The sequence below is a fragment of the Amblyraja radiata genome, chromosome 2 (assembly GCF_010909765.2).
Source record: "Amblyraja radiata isolate CabotCenter1 chromosome 2, sAmbRad1.1.pri, whole genome shotgun sequence".
In the NCBI taxonomy this organism is placed as follows: Eukaryota; Metazoa; Chordata; class Chondrichthyes; order Rajiformes; family Rajidae; genus Amblyraja; species Amblyraja radiata.
The window spans coordinates 143,389,409-143,410,217 of NC_045957.1; the positions used below are offsets into that span (position 1 = coordinate 143,389,409).

Here is a 20,809-nt window from a genome sequence, read left to right on the forward strand (position 1 = left end):
CATGCACATGCACAGCATTTAGTACTGGTTGGTCATGATGTGCACGAGGTTTAATGACTGACACTCTTGTCAATGAGAGTGATCATAGATGAGCATTGTTAGGGCAATGGCAGCGACATATAGTAAATGGATCACAACTATGGTGAGCCTTGACAAAGACATGACAGCTATCAACACAATAAGGCAAGACTACAAAGACACAATGGTGGAAACACATAATTAATGCTGGAAAAAAAAAATAGACAACATTAAAAAGCATTCCAACTCTCCGAAATGTGAAAAACCTAAACATTAAATAATGTATAGATACAATAAAAGCACTAATTTTAACTTACTTCAATTTTGTGTTGCAATAAAATGCATTTCAAGTATACTTTGTTCATATTTCTCCTCTTATATTTGTGATTCCTAGTAATACAAACTGTACGCGATTACACACTGGATTCCTCAAGCAGGTGATGGTTCATCACTTTAACCTAGATTAAGTGTACTTTGGAGGACAGAGGTGGAAATAACGTGAGGGGCAAATTATGTGCAAAGTCTATTCAAAGATAGACAATAGGCAATAGACAATAGGTGCAGGAATAGGCCATTAGGCCCTTCGAGCGTGCAGGAGTAGGCCATTCGGCAATTCAATATGATCATGGCTGATCATCCACAATCAGTACCCCGTTCCTGCCTTCTCGCCATGTCCCCTGACTGCACTATCTTTAAGAGCTCTATCTAGCTCTCTCTTGAAAGCATCCAGAGTGACCTCCACTGTCTTCTGAGGCAGAGAATTCCACAGATTCACAACTCTCTGAGTGAAAAAGTTTTTCCTCATCTCTGTTCTAAATGGCCTACCCCCTAATTCTCAAACTGTGGCCCCTGGTTCTGGATTCCTCCAACATCGGGAACATGTTTCCTACCTCAAGCTTGTCCAATCCCTTAATAATCTTATATGTTTCAATAAGATCCCCTCTCATCCTAAATTCCAGATTATACAAGCCAAGCCGCTCCATTCTATCAACATATGACAGTCCCACCATCCCGGGAATTAATCTTGTGAACCTACGCTGCACTCCCTCAATAGCAAGAATGTCCTTCCTCAAATTTGGAGACCAAAACTGCAAACAATATTCCAGGTGTCGTCTCACGAAGGTCCTGTACAACTGCAGAAAGACCTCTTTGCTCCTATGCTCAACACCTCTTGTTATGAAGGCCAACATGCCATTAGCTTTCTTCACTGCCTGCTGTACCTGCATGCTTACTTTCAGTGACGTATGAAACAGGACCCCCCAGATCCTGTTGTACTTCCCCTTTTCCCAACTTGACGCCATTCAGATAATAATCTGCATTCCTGTTTTTGCCACAAAAGGGGATAACCTCACATTTGTCCACATTAAACTGCACCTGCCATGCATCTGCCTACTCACCCAACTTGTCCAAATCACCCAGCATCCTCATAGCATCCTCCTCACACTTCACACTGCCACCCAACTTTGTGTCATCTGCAAATTTGCTAATGTCACTTTGAATCCCTTCATCCAAATCATTGATGTATATTGTAAATAGCTGCGGTCCCAACACCGAGCCTACCCCACAAGTCACTGCCTGCCATTCTGAAAAGGACACGTTAATCCCTACTCTTTGTTTCCTGTCTGCCAACCAATTCTCTATCCATGTCAGCACTCTACCCCCAATACCATGTGCCCTAATTTTGCCCACTAATCTCCTATGTGGGACCTTATCAAATGCTTTAGGAAAGTCCAGGTACACTACATCCACTCGCTCTCCCTTGTCCATTTTCCTAGTTACATCTTCAAAAAATTCCAGAAGATTAGCATGATTTCCCCTTCGTAAATCCGTGCTGACTCGGACCGATCCTGTTACTGCCGTCTAAATGGGCGGCTATTTCATCTTTTATAATTGACTCCAGCATCTTCCCCAACACCGATGTCAGGCTAACTGGTCTATAATTCCCTGTTTTCTCTCTCCCGCCTTTCTTAAAAAATGGGATAACATTAGCTACCCTCCAATCCACAGGAACTGATCCTGAGTCTATAGAACATTGGAAAATTATCACCAATGCATCCACGATTTCTAGAGCCACTTCCTTAAGTACCCTGGGATGCAGACCATCAGGCCCTGGGGATTTATCAGCCTTCAGTCCCATCAGTCTATCCAACACCATTTCCTGCCGAATGTGGATTTCCTTCAGTTCTTCCGTCACCCCAGATCCTCTGGCCACTACTATATCAGGAAGATTGTTTGTGTCCTCCTTAGTGAAGACAGATCCAAAGTACCTGGTCAACTCATCTGCCATTTCCTTGTTCCCCATAATAAATTCACCTTTTTCGGTCTTCAAGGATCCAACTTTGGTCTTAACTAATTCTTTCCTCTTCACATACCTAAAGAAGCTTTTACTATCCTACTTTATATTCTTCGTACCTCAACTTTTCTCCCCGTATTGTCTTTTTGATTATCTTCTGTTGTTCTTTAAAGAATACCCAATCCTCTTGCTTCCCACTCATCTTTGCTACGTTGTACTTCTTCGCTTTAATTTTTATACTGTCCCTGACGTCCCTTGTCAGCCACGGTCACCCCTTACTCCCCTTGAAATCTTTCTTCCTCCTAGGAATGAACTGATCCTGTACCTTCTGTTTTATTCCTAGAAATACCTGTCAATTTTGTTCCAGTCATCCCTGCCAGTGTATCTTTCCGGTCAACTTTGGCCAGCTCCTCCCTCATGGCCCCATAGTCCCCTTTCTTCAACTGCAACACTGACACCTCCGATCTATCCTTCTCCCTCTCCAATTGTAGATTAAGCCTGATCATGTTATGGTCACTACCTCCTAATGGCTCATTAACGGTCCTTTATCAAATCCGATTCCTTACATAACACTAAATCCAGAATTGCCTGCTCCCTGGTAGGCTCCAATACAAGCTGTTCTAAGAATCCATCACGAAGGCACTCTACAAAGTCCCTTTCTTGTGGTCCAGTACCAACCTGATTTTCCCAGTCTACCTGCATGTTGAAATCTCCCATAACAACCACAGCATTACTTTTGCTGCATGCCAATTTTAACTCCCGATTCAACTTGCACCCTATGTCCAGGCTACTGTTTGGAGGCATGGAGAATAGTCCCATTAGGGTCTTTTTACCCTTACAATTCCTTAGTTCTATACATTATGACTCCACATCTCGTGTTTCAATGTCACCCCTTGCAAGGGACTGAATTTCATTCCTCACCAACATAGCATCCCCACTCCCTCTGCACACCTGCCTGTCTTTTCGATAGGAGGTATACCCTTGAATATTCAGTTCCCAGCCCTCTTGCAGCCATGTCTCAGTAATTCCCATGATATACTTGCCAATTTGTAACTGAGCCTCAAGCTCGTCCACTTTATTCCTTAAACTTTGCGCATTCATATACAGCACTTTGACCTCCGTATTCACTTCCCCCCTCGCACCGCTCGCAATTGGCCCTGACCGTACTCTGTTGTTCCTTCTCGAGCTTTCCTTCCCATTAATTCGAGAATCTTTTGTAATTTTTCCTGTAGCCACTTTCCCTTCAACACTGTATGAAGGAACTGTTCCTTCAGACAATCCATTTTGAACTACCTATCAAGTGCAATTAGTGATGAACAAGCGACACAATTTTCTCGCAATACCTACAACCCCAAAAACAAACAGTTTGAAATCATCATCATAATGGGACCCATATTAGCAAGCAGCAAAATGAAACAATAGTTTATGTCAGCTTGACAGTAAAATATTACGTTGATCCCGCACAAAACATGCCATACATCAGATCAAGAAAATAAATCATCTTACTTTACTCATCATCTTAAATCCAGTGTGAAGCAACTTCTTTGCTGCTTTGTAGTACACTGTTTCAGGTCGGTTGTAAGTCATTGCATTATCACACATCAGCTTAAAATCACCCTTGGGGAACAAACAAAATCAAAATTATTTAAAATCATGGCTTATACCTTCCTGGGTTTTGCCTTTAGTTGTACACATTTAAGGGCAATCCCACAGACACGGAGGACTCAGTTACTGATCTCCAATGGCAAATTCCTCTCAAATCCAGAAGTGGCACAAGAACATACTGAAACTTTTCAAATAATCTGCTTTTGGATGTGTGGGCCCATTTGATTGAATAGAGGTGATACAATTTTAAATATGAAAGCCAAAAATCGGTTATGTGTATGTGTGCGCGTTCTCCCCGTGACCTGCGTGGCTTTCGCTGAGATCTTCGGTTTCCTCCCACATTCCAAAGCCAAGTATTTTTATGTTTTTCGATCTGAATTTTTGAGGCCCTATTACCCCTCAGGATTATGGTTCCATTCCAGCACATTGCGTGCTCCCCGTTACCTGCGTGGGTTTTCCCCGGGTGCTCTGATTTCCTCCCACACAAAGACGTACAGGTTTGTAGGTGAATTGGCTTGGTATAATTATAAATTGTCCCTAGTGTGTAGATGGTGCAAGTGTCCGGGGATCCCAGACCGGCACGGACTCGGTGAGCCGAAGGGCCTTTTTCCGCGCTGTATCTCCCAACTAAACTTTGCAGTCATGGGGGCACAGAGGTAGAGTTGCTGCCTTACAGCGAATGCAGCGCCGGAGACCCGGATTTGATCCAGACCACGGGTGCTGTCTGTACGGAGTTTGTACGTTCTCCCCGTGACCTGCGGATTTTCGCCAAGATCTTCGGTTTCCTCCCACACTCCAAAGACGAACAGGTTTGCAGGTTAATTGACTTGGTAAATGTAAAAAACAATTGTCCCTAATGGGTGTAGGATAGTGTTAATGTGCGGGTATCGCTGGTCGGCGCGGACCCGGTGGGCCGAAAGGTCTGTTTCCGTGTTGTATCTCTAAACTAAACTAAACAAAACATTGAACGTCTTGAATATCGTACAGCTGTTTGTCATAGCAAGGGGAAACTATTCCATCACATTTATATTACCTACATGCAATAAGTCAGGAATATTCCATCATATATAAATTACATAGGTAATATAAAGCCTTGAGAGCTCATGTACATGTTGCTGCAGCACCGACCTTTCCTCATAGAGAAGGCATGTCCACTTAATCTTTGTTAAAAATTACATATCCATTTCAAATATCATCCTTACTTCTGATCTTATAAACAGAAAACTATTGATAGAAACGTAGAACAATCGGTGCTTTCAGCCCTTCGAGCCAGCATCACCATTCAATATGATCATGGCTGATCATCTAAAATCAGTACCCAATTCTTGCTTTTCCCCCATATCCCTTGATTGCTTTAGATCTAAGAGCTAAATCTAACTCTCTTGAAAACATGCAGTGAATTGGCCTCCACTGCCTTCTGTGACAGAGAATTCCACAGATTCACAACTCTCTGCGTGAAGAAGTTTTTCCTCATCTCAGTCCTAAATGGCCTACCCCTTATTCCTAAACTGTGACCCCCTGCTTCTGGACTGCCCCAACATCAAGAACATTTTTCCTGCATCTTGCCTGTCTAATCTCTTAAGAATTTTATATGTTTCTACAAGATCCCATCTCATCCTTCTAAATTCCAGTGAATACAAGCCGTCGACCCATTCTTTCATCATATGTCAGTCCCGCCATCCCGGGAATTAACCTGGTGAACCTACGCTGCACTCCCTCAATAGCAATAATGTCCTTCCTCAAATTAGGAGACCAAAATTGCACACAATACTCCGGGTGCTGTCTCACCAGGGCCCTGCACAACTGCAGTAGGACCTCCTTGTTCCTAAACTCAAATCCTCTCGTAATGAAGGCCAACTTGCCATTCGCTTTTTTCACTGCCTGCTGTACCAGTATGCCTAATTTCAGTGACTGATGTATAAGCACACCCAGGTCTCGTTGTGCTTTAATTCTGTATTCTAATCTCTTGTGTGGGACCTTGTCAAAGGCTTTTTGAAAGTCCAGATACACCATATCCACTGGTTCTCCCTTATCCATTTTGCTTGTTACATCCTCAATGTTAATCTCACCTTGAATTCTGTAATGGAGTTGTATTCATTTGCTAGAATTTTATCCTTCATGGTGCTGAAATCCATCGGATGTTTTATGATCATAGAATAACCAGGTGCAATACTATCCGTAACAGGGAATGCAAAAAATCCATGAGGATCTTTCCTAAAAATAAAATTCAGAGATTATATCATTAGTTTCAGTTATTTTTCTTCCCTCATCTACAAATAGTTCCAAAGACCGCACCGTATAAAAATTGGAAACTTAAAGGAAACTTGCAGAAACTAGGAACCACACATGCCAATTTACAAAAAAGATACAAAGTGCTGCAGTAACTCAGCGGGTCAGGCAGCATCTCTGGAGAACATGGATAGGTGACATTTCAGATCGGAACCCTTCTTTAGGAAGGAAAATTGTTTGTTACTTCATGTATAGTCAAACCACATGGATCTTTGATCTCTGCTGAGTTAGCAGATCTCACTCAGCCCTAGCAGGGTTTGGCTCCATAGTTTACAAAATAATCGACAATAAACGTTAACCAGGATTCACTACCTCTAGGAAAGAATTTCTCAATTTTCTGTGTGTCACTAAACACAAGGGAAATTATATTTTACAATGCATTCATGCTGGATTGAATGGAATATAGTTTTCTGTTTGCAATGTTTAGTAGATGTAACCAAATTCGCCAGACTGCAATACAGAATATCAAAATTACAAGTATGACTATAACTGTAAGTTTGAAAATAGAAATATTTTTGGCTGTAACGCAATGGAAACATTTCTCATGCTCATGGTTTAGGTTTATACAAGAAGAAAGTTTGCTTGTGAGCCATATGACAATTCTTTGCATCAAGGGTTGCTTCTTAACACGAGGCATGTTATTTTCTCCTTGTGCTGTTATTCTTGACCTCAGGAAGAGAAAGTTGAAACTATTGGGTTGAGGTCTGGGAAAGGAAAGAGGTAGGAGGTACATGTGCAATAGAAATTTAATATATCAGCTACTGCAGTACCTTGAAATTCCAGTAAATGACACTACAATTAATACAATTGGATTGGAATGGATGTCTCCTACATTCTGGAAAAATCCTTTGAAGACATTGAGCATAAAAGGTTAATAAAGGCTAGTTGCAGAGCTGCCAAGTTTTGTCAGAGCATTTCAGTATTCCAGTACCTGAAAATCAGTATTTTGCTAGGAAATCAGTATTTTTACGCAGTGCCATTTTGCTGAACAAAATGTTTTTTTTTAATGTGCAGTCATACCCATGTAAGAGTACAAGAATGCATAACTTTGCTACCAATTGACATGTCTTCTACACACCTTATTTGGCAGTGCATTCATTGCCATCTTTTTGTATACTGCTGTTTGAACGGCTGCTTCCTGCTTTTAGCACCAGATGATGATGAAGTGGAAGCCATTTTGGAAGCTTCCATCTCCCTCGCTCTCTCTCTCTCCCTCCTTCCTCTCTTTCCCTCCCTCCCTCCCTCTCTCCCTCCCCCTTTCCCTCTCCTTTCCTTTTTTCTCCCTCCCTCTCATTCCCTCCCTCCCTCTCTCCTTCACCCTCCCCGAACAGTCTGTGACCCATAGCGCTGTGGCCATAGCGCTATGTGTAAAGCCCAGAGAGCTATGTGTAAAGGCAATAGCGCTCCAGCTGGTGGTGCTATAATTGGAACCCATAGCGCTGTTCGTTTAAATTCCCACGCGTTAAACTGACAGCGCTGTTTAAACCTGGAGTGGGACAGGCAGATCAAAGCTTACAAAAATAATCATCCAGATCTTGAAATTTAAAATACTAATAGATTTAATCTGCTATAATTTTTAGAGGTACAGTAGGCCTTTTATATCCTTGTATTTTTTAAGTAGCAAGATGAAACAGGAAGTCGGGCCGATTTAAAAAAAAATCGCATTTCTGTACAAAATAGGGAAAATCCTTACTGCTAGGCAGCTCTGTAGTTGCCTCAGAGGGAGGGGAAGCAAAAAACATTTTGGGAACTGGTGCACTGCGCTTAATCTTGAAAACCCATCTATCATTCTAACCAATTAAACGCATATATAGTTGAAAGTGCTGTAAAAGTGCAAGTTGTTTATTTACTATTATATTCATGGTAAAATTTATTATATTACATGATAGTCAGTTACGATTTTGGTGTACGTACCTTTGTAACTGGCGTAAAAAATGTTCCAATAATTGCTGCAGAGGTGTATTCTCACTTTCAGCTTTGAATGCAAACAGATGTTTCATTAATGTTGAAAACTGATAACACATTGCTAATCAGCATTGCTTTACATAAATCACCACACTTTAAAAAGTATAACGCTACATGAAGTTATTTTGCCCTGGAAGATGCTATATACATAAAAAGCAATGGCACAGAACTTCAAGTGTAACATGCTGGCAATATTTCAGTGGTCCAAAAGTATTTTGTCCAATTGCAAGTTTAGGTGTTTAGAAATTAAACACATGTAAATTACTCAGTTATCTGACTGATGGACAAAATTATTCAGAAAATAATTTAAATAGATTAATAATTGAGGTTTCTTCAGTGCCAGATTAATTTTCAAACAAACGTACTTTATTCTTGCCCTCTGCAAAGTCAGTGAGATAACACGTCAAAGTTGTTGCAAAACATTTGTGCATAATTCATAACAGATTTCAGAGACTGAAGAAATTAATACTTTGAGGGTGATTTGTATTTTTGTTTAAGATAAACATCTTAAATTGGGGTTCTCTTTTCCAGTACTAATGAAATGGATCATTTGTGTTCACGTCTCATAATTATTAGTACACTCAGGCAAACCAAATTCAAACAAAGAAACACCTACCTTGTTCTTTAGTTCTACACGACCGGACAGGTCGATCTGTTGGGGGCTCAACTTCAATCCTTTTGCCAGGGTCAAACTCGTCAGCATCAGCTTCACTATCTAAGTGCTCTTTTTCACGTTTTCGCTTCTTCTCTTCCTGTTATAAAGCAACAAATGTCAGCCAGTGGATAAATCCATCACATTTCCATTAACTGCCTTCATCAATGTGCACAATAAGTGAATGGAGTAACTTCAAAAATCAATGGCAAAAAGAGTACTTTTAAGGGCCAGTCCCACTCAGGCGATAGCGGGACGGCGAAAAAACGGCTTTCTGGACCCACCCCACGACAATGTCTATGACAAGCTACCACCTAGTCGAAGTCAAGCTACGTTAACCGGCGACACAATTCCTCACGACTTGGGACGTCCACCTACGACAGCCGGAGTCAACTTACGTCCACACCGCGACATGATTCGACAAGCTACGACCCTGTCGGCGACAACTGAAGACATTCAGCCGCCGGTACCTGTCGCCGGTTGATGTAGGTTGTCGCCAATGGAATTCACCGAAGTCAGCACCCGGCGAAAACCAACATCACCTGGCGTCAACCTACGTCAATGTACGACAGGAGAAGACAGGCAACGTCAAGCCCGCTGTCACCGAAAGGTTTTGAAATTTCAAAATCCAGTGGTGACAAGAAAAAAGTGACGACGCTTTATGTATATTACACAAAATAAAGAGAATAAAGCAACCAGGGGCGGATCTACAATGAAACTAATGAAGCTTAAGCTTCAGGGCTCCTAATCCCGGAGGGGCCCCAGAAGCGACTTTAGTCCAGATAGTCTTCCGATTTAAATTGTAATTCCGATTTTTTTTGATTTCCGAGAAATGAATTTGACTTTTCACTTCGACTAAACCCCTCGCCTCAACTAAACTTCACCTCACACTTAAACTTCAACTCACTAAACCTCACCTCGACTAAACCTCCCACCCCACACCTAATCCCCTGCGGGGAGGGGCTGCGGCCGTCGCGGGCGGGGCTCGGGCTCGATGTCAACGTCAGCGCGCGTGCGCCCCTCCCTTCCCACCAGCTCTCTCGGGCAATGCGCCTGCGCAGTTCTCGGCCCCACCCCCGTGGTTGGAGCCTTTCCGCTCACGATTAGTCGAGGCGGTGATTAGGTCTGAGGTGGGAGTTTAGTTAAATTGAGGTGGGGCTAAGATGTGAGGTTTATTTGAGGGGCGAGGTTTGGTGAGGTACGGTTTAGTCGAGACGCGGTTTAGGTGTGAGGAGAAGTTTGGTAGTGAGGTATCAATAGACAATAGGTGCAGGAGTAGGCCATTTGGCCCTTCGAGCCAGCACCGCCATTCAATGTGATCATGGCTGATCATCCCCAATCAGTACCCTGTTCCTGCCTTCTCCCCATATCCCCTGACTCCGCTATTTTTAAGAGCCCTATCTATAGGTATGTTGCAAAGCCTACCTGAAGCGTCTTTGAAAATCTGCCGGTGCGGGTGTGCGCGATTTTGGCGCCGTTTAGAGGGGGCGGGTTTAAAACGCGATTTTCTCTAGGCTGTTCAAATCGAAAATGTTCAGCCTAGTTAATTATTAACGAAAAATCGCTGGAAGACCCCGTCGCAAAAGCTATTATTAGGTTTAAAGGCCTTGAATAATAGTTATAGTAGTTTAAAAATCAATCTCTAAACCCGCGCCCGACAGCAACCGCAGGGTCTCATAAAGCAAACCACAGAAGTTAGACTGTATATTTTTACATTAAAAAGGGCTTCTAAAGATCCCTTTATACTAAGTTTATATTGCGAGTAGCTCAATTTGGGCCCATTATATCGCGCAGTATTTTTCTGGGCATTTGGGGCACAAATCTACCGCAATGTGAACGTTCTAAACCAGCGCGTTCCACAGGGACCCACTGGAAAGCTGATTTAAATGGGCATTATTTACAGCAATTAAACACTAAATTCCTTCCATTTGGTCTATAAATTAATGTAAATGAGATTTAAAAATCATGTTTTATTGTGAATTATTTGTGAATATTATTTGGACATTTAGGCTATTTAAAAATGTTAATCATTTATTAAGAAATGGATAGATGTTTAGATCTAGTAATTGAAGTCTGAAATTAGCTACAATTAGGTAACTAACTAATTATATGCTTTAATTTCAGGTCATCCAAGTAAGATTATTTTATATTTGTTTCAGAATGCTTCAATCTATGATAACTGAAAATTTCATTCAGTTCTCTTAATTTTTAAGAAAGTTATGGGCTTTTGACTGTTCACGATCACAACTTTTTTGTTATGCCCATAGAAAATCAATAGGGAACAAGATGCTCATTTCCGAGTATGAAAATGGCCATAACTTTTTAAATACTTGAGATATGAAAGTGAATTAGGTGTCAAATTAAACTTATTTTTATGCTTTATCTGATGGGATAAATTACAGACTTGATTTTTAAAATCTCAAAATTTTGTAACATTGCTACTATCTAGCTCTCTCTTGAAAGCATCGTCAAGGCGAGGGGTTTAGTGAGGCGGAGGGTTTAGTCAAGGTGTAGGTGTGTAGGTGAAGGGATACGAAGTTTCCTTACGTTCCTGTCTCACTTTTCTTAGAAGAATCCTTTTATCCCAGGAATTAGTCTGGTGAAATCTCTGTGGACTGCCTCCAATGCTACTATATTCTTTTTTTAGGTAAGGGGAACATGTTGGATCTGCCTGCGAACATTTTGTGATGCATGCACGAGGTACCTAGATCCCTCTGAACTTCATAAATATGCAATCTTTCTCTATTTAGATAATAATCTGTCTTTTGATTCTTCTTATTGAACTGTATGACCTCAGACTTCCCCACATAAATGCCAGCCAGCCTTGATCAAACATTTGCCATCTTACCTTTCTTCTTCTACGCTCTTCGTCTGAAATATGTTTTTCTTTCTCAGACTTCTTTTTCTTCTTCTTTTTCTTGTCTTTATGCCGTTCCCGCTCATGATCAGATCGGTCATCATAATAACTGGAATCATGGCCAGAGCCAGAAAGCTCAGTACTTCACTTCCTCCCACTTTCAGCACTAACTTAAGTGGCTTTTCAGAGGGCTTATCAATAAAACCTAAAATGAACAGACATACAATGATTAAAAGATATACAACATTTGTACGAGCATTTTCACTAAAGAGAGGAAGCACAAACTGCAGCTAGTTTCAAGGATCAAAGATCAAACATAACAATTCCGAATTTCAAGCTTGATTTTTTTCTTCTTTTACTTTTTAATTTCCTCTTGGTGAGTCATTAGTGGCCATGTTGAAGGATGTTTACGTTTACATGATTGGAAGGCAATATAAATCTCAATATCTTTGGAGGGAAATATTGAATTTGAAACATGGCAAAATTAATGCAAGTTAAATGACGAGAATTAATAAAATAATGGCACAAAAGGCAATATGTTCCAAAACCAAAACAGGTTTGCAAAATGGATGAAAATATTATAAATGCTTTACCAATAATCACTTAATTTCTTTTACACTGCTCAGTATTTTTAGCATTCTGTTTTTATTTCAGATTGCCAGTAGTTGCGATTTTTAATAGAAAAGTGTGCACAACAATTGGTCTGCTCAAAAAAAGTGATATTGGGATTTACAGAACTATACATGCTAGATAAAAAAATATTTTTAGAAAAGTGGACAGCAGAATACCTACAGATGTCATTTAAAAATAAATTGGATAGTTATATGGATGGGAAAGGAATGGAGGGTTATGGTCTGAGCGCAGGTATATGGGACTAGGGGAGATTATGTGTTCGGCACGGACTAGAAGGGTCGAGATGGCCTGTTTCCGTGCTGTAATTGTTATATGGTTATATGTTATTTATCAGGATTTACAGAAAATGTACAATAAAAAGACAGTTATCTGAACTTATGGAATTCCCTGCCACAGAGGGCAGTGGAGGACAAGTCACTGGATGGATTTAAGAGAGAGTTAGATAGAGCTCTAGGTGGAATCAAGGGATATGGGGAGAAGGCAGGCACGGGTTATTGATGGGGGACGATCAGCCATGATCACAATGAATGGAGGTGCTGGCTCGAAGGGCCGAATGGCCTCCTCCTGCACCTATTTTCTGTGTTTCTATGAACCTGACGCATAGAACTGAAGGCAAACTATTCACCTGGCTTGGAGATTGGCTGTAATAGGGACCAAAGAACAAAGACAAATTGCCAAAGTGGAGAACTGTGTTCGAGCTTGTCTAAATACATTATTTATAAACTATTTTGATGAAGGAATAGAAGGCCAAGTTTCAAAGTTTGTCAATAGCACAAAGAAAGGCATGCTTATGAGTAGTGTGGACAGATGATGCAACTGATTTTCATTTGTCACAGTTTTGACCAATGTAAACAAACAAGGTCATCAACTTTAAACCTAGAGAACTCAGAACTCTAAAAGTGAAAATCTACAAAATTATGCGGGCTCAAAGATAGCTGCAGATGCAGAAATTAATCAGGAGCAAACAATTGCTGGCCTTTTATCCAAAGGGCAGGAATACATGGAGGTGGCAAAACACTGGCTTTCATTGTGCCCGAAATACTGACAGTAGTTCTGGACAAGCACATTAGGCCATGATGATAGTGTGGCATGGAGCTATCAGAATGTTACTGGACCACAAAGATTAAAAATGAGGACAATTTGCACGAAAAGGAGAAGCATTTTAAAGATATGAAGTGGATTGATTTGCAATTAATTATTTCTATTAGTCAAAAGTAGGGAACATAATTAAAAAATGTGTCACATTTTTCTGGAAATGACAGTTGACAGTAAGTCAATCACCAATTTAAAATCTGGAATTCATACATTTTAGATATCAGGAGATATAAAATAGCATGGAGTTACACAGAGCAGGCACTCTCAAAAAACAAGAGAACAGGCTAGGACACAAAGTGCTGGAATAACTCAGCAGGTCAGGCAGTTTCTCTGGAAACCATGGACAGGCGACGATCCTTCTTCAGAGAAAAGGCTCACAAGCTCAATAGCCTATTCCTGACAGGTTCCAAAACGTCTGATCCATGTAAGAGCGCAGTGAAACAAGATGCACTTCTGACATTTTGCCACTCCACATCAATGGACAGAACGCAAATCAGTGTCCTCAACTGCGGATGATTTGTGTGTTTAGCACAGGATCTGTCTAACATAAAAATATTTTCAATATCAACTATAATCAATGCAGGGGAGCAGTCTTTCTCCAATCCTTTCCATCCTAATTTTTGTTTAGGTTGAAACTTTTTCTTGATTTTCCATTATTTCACCCAAATTGCAATGCTGCTCAGAAATTACTTTCCAGTAAAAAGCAAACTTGAGTGTGCCTTACTTTTGCTTCAAATCTTCAAAAGTTCACAAACTGTTATACAAGTTTTTGACCATACACCTCATGTTTCCACAATATTGTTTCAGTGTTTTCAAAAATCATTCAATCCAACACAACTAAAACGCAAAACATATTAAGACATATACAAGACAATCAGTGATAAATCCAATAATGAATATGCGATGAACCAACAAAGCAAGAAAACGTCAATCACACCTGCTCTGTGTTCTGTAAACCACTCTCACTCTCCCCATCAAGGGACTGGGAAAGGTGGGACAGGAATCAAAATATTTTTAGATGAGTTCTGTGGGGCAGGAGCAGGCAGAAACAATGGGTCTGCCAATGGTAAATAAATAGAAGCGGGCAGTGGGGGGGTCCAGGAAAGATAAGGTTAGAGGGCGTGGCGATCATCAGAGATAATGAGATCGGAACCAGTCTGGGAGATAATGGCCTGGTATTTGTCTGCGGGACAGAGAGAATAAGGGATGGCATCCTTGCAAGAAACACGGTGGGAGGAGGTGTATTCAAGGTAGCTGTGGGAGTCAATGGATTTGCAGTAAACATCTGTCATTAGTCTGCCCCCTGTGATGAAGAGAGAGATCCACAAACCAGACAGCCCTGGCAGACTTGTACTTTCTGCCTGCTCCTGCCCTACCAAATATATCTCCAAATACCTTGGTTATAAAGTCATGTGATAGGAGTAGAATTAGGCTATTCGGCCCATCAAGTCTACTCCGTCATTCAATCACGGCTGATCTATCTCTCCCTCTCGATCTGCTCTTCCCCAGACAGAACAAGGATAGTTAATGTGCTGGAAGGAACTGCAGATGCAGGTCTACACCAAAGATAGACACAAAAGCTGGAGTAACTAATCTGATTTTGATAAAATTGACATATTTTCTAAATTGATAAACCAGTGGAAAATAAAATAGATGTGATTTTTGCTAGTGTGGACTGTCACAATGGTTCATCGTTTTGTGGTTCTGTGAATTGAGGAGAAACATTGTTTCATTCTGCTATAATTAATGGTTGAGGATGCTTTTAAAAGGATGAGGTGAAAGAGGAAGATTCCTATTTGGGAACCAGGGAAATATACATGTTTGCGTGAAATGACTTCTTCCTGCATTACAGGTTAATTCCTGGGATGACAGGTCTGTCATATGTTGATAGAATGGAGTGGCTGGGCTTGTGTTCTCTGAAATTAGAAGGATGAGAGGGATTCTTATTGAGACATATAAGATTATTAAGGGTCTGGACACGCTAGAGGCAGGAAACATGTTCCCGATGTTGGGAGAGTCCAGAACAGTTTAAGAATAAGGGGTAAGACATTTAGAACGGAGATGAGGAAAATCCTTTTCACACAGAGGTTGTGAATCTGTGGAATTCTCTGCCACAGAAGGCAGTGAGGCCAATTCTCTGGATGCCTTCAAGAGAGAGTTAGCTCAGCTCACGGAGTCAGGGGATATGGTGAGAAGGCAGGAACGGGGTATTGATTGTGGATGATCAGCCATGATCATATTGTATGGCGGTGCTGGCTCGAAGGGCCGAATGGCCTACTCCTGCACCTATTGTCTCTTGTCAAATACCCTGAACAACTATTTCTTAGTGTAAAAGGACACAAAGTGCTGGAGTAATTCAGTGAGTCAGGCAGCATCTCTGAGAAACATGGATAGGCGACGTTTCGGATCTTCAGACTTCTTTGTATAAATGGACAATTACAGAATATCGGTGTAAACGGTCAACAGAATCTGATGCAAAGTAAAAGTAAAGAATCCTGCACAAACAAGTGAGGAGTGATCTGTTATGGTCTGGGCTGCTGCAGGCTCACTGACACAGACACTGACCAACACGCTCAGCCAGCCCTTCCTCCAATCGCCAGTCCAGATCATCTCAGGGCAGATTATCTGACTGGGAGGCTGACCATCCCAAATCTTCCCAGAAAAGTCGCCCATCACGCAGGCTGCCCACTGAATGGCGGATGGTGCAAGGAGCTGGCCACACTTAGTTGCCTGATAACAGCAACTGAACCATCCTAACCACAACTAGAGAGCAGTCCTGAACGACAATCTATCTCATTGAATTGTGGATGCAGCCCAGACCATCACACAAACCAACCTCTCTTCCACTGCTGTGTAGGAAAGAACAGCAGATGCTGGTTTAACTCGAAGATAAACACAAAACGCTGGAGTAATGACCCATTCCTTCTCTCCAGAGATGCTGCCTGTCCAGCTGAGTTACTCCAGCATTTTGTGTTCATCTCCATTCAATTGACTCCATTTATACCTATCGCTGCCTCTGCAAGGTCAGAAGCACGATCAAAAACCCTGGTGATTCCCTCTTCTCCCCTCTCCCGTCGGGCAAAAAAGGTATTGAAGTGTGAAAAATGCACATCTCCAGTTTTTAGGGACAGTTTCTTCCCAGCTGTTATCAGGCAACTGAACCATCCTACCTCAACCAGAGAGCAGTGGTGGTGAATCACAGAGAGTGGTGAATCTCTGGAATTCTCTGCCACAGAAGGTAGTTGAGGCCACAGTTCATTGGCTATATTTAAGAGGGAGTTAGATGTGGCCCTTGTGGCTAAAGGGATCAGGGGGTATGGAGAGAAGGCAGGTACAGGATACTGAGTTGGATGATCAGCCATGATCATATTGAATGGCGGTGCAGGCTCGAAGGGCCGAATGGTTCTTGGTTACTTGGTCCTCCAAAATATTCCAACTGGAATTTAAACTGGAGGTGGTGAAGGGAGGGATTAAGCCAGAAAGTGTTATTGGGAAGAAAGTGCTACTTTAAATTTAGTTGCATCTGGTTGGGTAGCTATAGTTGGGTGGAGATTATTCCATGCTTTAATTGTGCGTGGGAAGAACGAATTGCTGTACACATCTGTCTTTGTAGCTGGGATCACACATTGGATCGAATGCCCTCGTCTGCTCCTAATTGGTTTGGCCTACTCCTGCACCTATTTTCTGTGTTTCTATGACTATCTGCCTCATTGGTTGGAGACCCTCAGACGATCTTTGATCAGGCTTTTTAATCCTGCACTAAACGTTATTCAATTTATTCCCATTGTACACTGTCACCTGTACACTGCGGATGTCTCGATTGTAATCGTGTATTGTATTAGCACGCAGCAGGGGAGGCTCTTCATTGTACCGAGGTACATGTGACAATAAACTTAAACCCACCGTCGTACGAGCGCCACTCGCATTTGAGCTTCTTGTGTTTCTTCCCCATGGCCGGGCCGGGCCGGGTCGCCGCCGCCGCCGCCGCCGCACAAGCCTCTCAGGGCCGCGAACGCCCACTTTGCGCCCAACCAACGGCCCGGGGTAGGTGGGTTGGAGGGAGGGGCTGAGCTGGGCTGGGCTGGGCTGGGTTGGGCTGACCTTCCCTCCCCCGTCCCGCAGAAACCGAACACAACCGACTCAACGACCCCTCGCCGTCTCCACCCGACGCTGTTCGGAATCCATCGCCCCTCCCCCCCTCTCTCCCTCCGCGCAGAGCCCGCCTCCGCCAGGCGGGGGCCAATCAGGACGCAGATCAGCGAGGCATTGGCCAGTCCCAGCACTGCGGCGTTGCTGGAGAAGGCGGGTCCACGATCATTGACGGCTGTTCTGACCAATAGACTGAGAGTGTCGTAAGATGGACATACTCACGGACCAATAGAGAGACCGGTCTGTGCGTCCCACCCATGCATTGATCCGCCCACGTGACGTGCCCGGGGAAGGCGGGACATGATGATTGACGCCGGTTGCGACCAATGAACGTACATGACCGACATCCCCACGGACCAATAGAGAGCCAGGTCTGTGCGCCCCCCGCCCACGCCTTGCTCCGCCCACGTGACGTACGCGGGGAAGGCGGGACACGATGATTGACGCCGGCTCCGACCACCATGACCGACATCCCCACTGGCCAATAGAGAGCCAGGTCTGTGCGTCCCCCGCCCACGCTTTGCTCCGCCCACGTGACGTACGCGGGAAAGGCGGGACATGATGATTGACGCCGGTTGCGCCCAATGAACGTACATGACCGACATCCCCACGGACCAATAGAGAGCCGGGTCTGTGCCTCTGCTCCCGCCCCCGCCCCGCCCACGTGACGCGCTGAGCGGCCTGAGCCGGTGGCGGCGGATTTGACTTGTGGGGGAAGCAGCGAGCGTCTACAGTGAAGACCAATCTCGCCATCGTCTGCGAGATCTCCTTCAGGTATGCATGCCTACTTTGAAGCAGCTCTCCGTCCAGGGATCTGTAACACCCTCTCTCGCTGCTCCCTCTCTCCAGCTCCTCGTTGTCAACTTCCCCCTCAGCAAACATTTCATCTTCATTAAAGTGATAGGGAAATAATTAGGACATTTATTCGGCCCTTCAAGCCTACTGTGCCATTCAATCATGGCTGATCTATCTCTCCCTTTCACCCCTATTCTCCTCCCCATTTCCTTGAACTGTGTCTGCTATGATCTGTAGTTTTCACACCTTACCCTGCCATACATCTCTAGTTTCCCTTTCATATATAACAATTATAGGGTATCGCCTCAGCGCAGAGGGAGAAGAGGTGGGAAGAGACTGGAGACCTAAGACTTTTGCCTCCATCACAGTGAGGAGATGCTGGGTGGACTCACTGTGGTGGATGTTAATATGTGTTTATTGTTGTTTTTTTATTGTATTGTATTGTATGTATGACTGCCTCAATTTCGTTCAGACTTCAGTCTGAATGACAATAAAGGCTATCTAATTACAGCACGGAAACAGGCCATCTCGGCCCTTCTAGTCCGTGCAGAACACTTACTCTCCCCTAGTCCCATCTACCTGCACTCAGACCATAATTCCTTTCTCGTCCATATACCTATCCAATTTATTTTTAAATGATAAAATCGAACCTGCCTCCACCACTTCCACTGGAAGCTCATTCCACACAGCTACCACTCTCTGAGTAAAGAAGTTCCCTCTCATGTTGCCGCTAAACTTTTGTCCCTTAATTCTCAAATCATGTCCTCTTGTTTGAATCTTCCCTACTCTCAATGGAAAAAGCTTATCCACGTCAGATCCCCTGACCCTTAGTCCGAAGAAGGGTCTCGACCTGGAACGTCACCTATTCCTTCTCTCCAGAGATGCAGCCTGTGCCGCTGATTTACTACAGCATTTTGGGTCTTATAGAAACATAGAAACATAGAAATTAGGTGCAGGAGTAGGCCATTCGGCCCTTCGAGCCTGCACCGCCATTCAATATGATCATGGCTGATCATCCAACTCAGTATCCCGTACCTGCCTTCTCTCCATACCCTCTGATCCCCTTAGCCACAAGGGCCACATCTAACTCCCTCTTAAATATAGCCAATGAACTGGCCTCGACTACCCTCTGTGGCAGAGAGTTCCAGAGATTCTCCACTCTCTGTGTGAAAAAAGTTCTTCTCATCTCGGTTTTAAAGGATTTCCCCCTTATCCTTAAGCTGTGACCCCTTGTCCTGGACTTCCCCAACATCGGGAGCAATCTTCCTGCATCTAGCCTGTCCAACCCCTTAAGAATTTTGTAAGTTTCTATAAGATCCCCTCTCAATCTCCTAAATTCTAGAGAGTATAAACCAAGTCTATCCAGTCTTTCTTCATAAGACAGTCCTGACATCCCAGGAATCAGTCTGGTGAACCTTCTCTGCACTCCCTCTATGGCAATAATGTCCTTCCTCAGATTTGGAGACCAAAACTGTACGCAATACTCCAGGTGTGGTCTCACCAAGACCCTGTACAACTGCAGTAGAACCTCGAAGGTACACAAAATTGATGGGGAAACTCAGCGGGTGCAGCAGCATCTATGGAGCGAAGGAAATAGGCGACGTTTCGGGCCGAAACCCTTCTTCAGACTGATGGGGGGGTGGGGAAAGAAAGAAGGAAAAGGGGAGGAGGAGCCCGAGGGCGGGCGGATGGGAGGGTGGGAGGAGACAGCTAGAGGGTTAAGGAAGGGGAGGAGACAGCACGGGCTAGCCAAATTGGGAGAATTCAATGTTAATGCCATAAGGACGCAAGGTCCCCAGACGGAATATGAGGTGCTGTTCCTCCAATTTCCGCTGTTGCTCACTCTGGCAATGGAGGAGACCCAGGACAGAGAGGTCGGATTGGGAATGGGAGGGGGAGTTGAAGTGCTGAGGGAGGTCAGGTAGGTTATTGCGGACTGAGCGGAGGTGTTCGGCGAAACAATCGCCCAACCTACGCTTGGTCTCACCGATGTAAATCAGCTGACATCTAGAGCAGCGGATGCAGTAGATGAGGTTGGAGGAGATACAGGTGAACCTTTGTCGCACCTGGAACGACTGCTTGGGACCTTGAATGGAGTCGAGGGGGGAGGTGAAGGGACAGGTGTTGCATTTCTTGCGGTTGCAACGGAAAGTGCCCGGGGAGGGGGTGGTGCGGGAGGGAAGGGAAGAATTGACGAGGGAGTTGCGGAGGGAGCGGTCTTTGCGGAAGGCAGACATGGGGGGAGATGGGAAGATGTGGCGAGTGGTGGGGTCACGTTGGAGATGGCGGAGGATTATGTGTTGTATTTGCCGGCTGGTGGGGTGAAAGGTGAGGACCAGAGGGACTCTGCCCTTGTTGCGTGTGCGGGGATGGGGAGAGAGAGCAGTGTTACGGGGTATGGATGAGACCCTGGTGTGACCCTCATCTATGGTGGCGGAGGGGAATCCCCGTTCCCTGA

At 43.7% G+C, this 20,809-nt stretch overlaps 2 protein-coding genes across 3 annotated transcripts in view; one reads left to right on the plus strand and one right to left on the minus strand.

The window, feature by feature from the left end:
- brd9 (bromodomain containing 9) overlaps positions 1 to 17,479 on the minus strand; it is a 54,140-nt gene extending 36,661 nt beyond the window's left edge. Inside the window, 7 exon segments of the mRNA XM_033016619.1 lie at positions 3,818 to 3,928; positions 5,986 to 6,130; positions 8,120 to 8,180; positions 8,787 to 8,922; positions 11,671 to 11,822; positions 11,825 to 11,884; positions 17,311 to 17,479. Coding sequence (XP_032872510.1) covers positions 3,818 to 3,928; positions 5,986 to 6,130; positions 8,120 to 8,180; positions 8,787 to 8,922; positions 11,671 to 11,822; positions 11,825 to 11,884; positions 17,311 to 17,359 — 714 coding nt within the window. The 5' untranslated portion in view covers positions 17,360 to 17,479.
- A 741-nt stretch (positions 17,480 to 18,220) lies between these two features.
- trip13 (thyroid hormone receptor interactor 13) overlaps positions 18,221 to 20,809 on the plus strand; it is a 46,277-nt gene continuing 43,688 nt past the window's right edge. The window contains exon 1 of one of the 2 annotated variants that reach the window (XM_033016623.1): positions 18,221 to 18,330. The gene's annotated coding sequence lies outside the window, so the exon portion shown is untranslated. Of the gene's footprint in view, positions 18,331 to 18,375; positions 18,454 to 20,809 lie in introns of those variants that run through there. The other variant, XM_033016628.1, reaches the window with a different exon arrangement.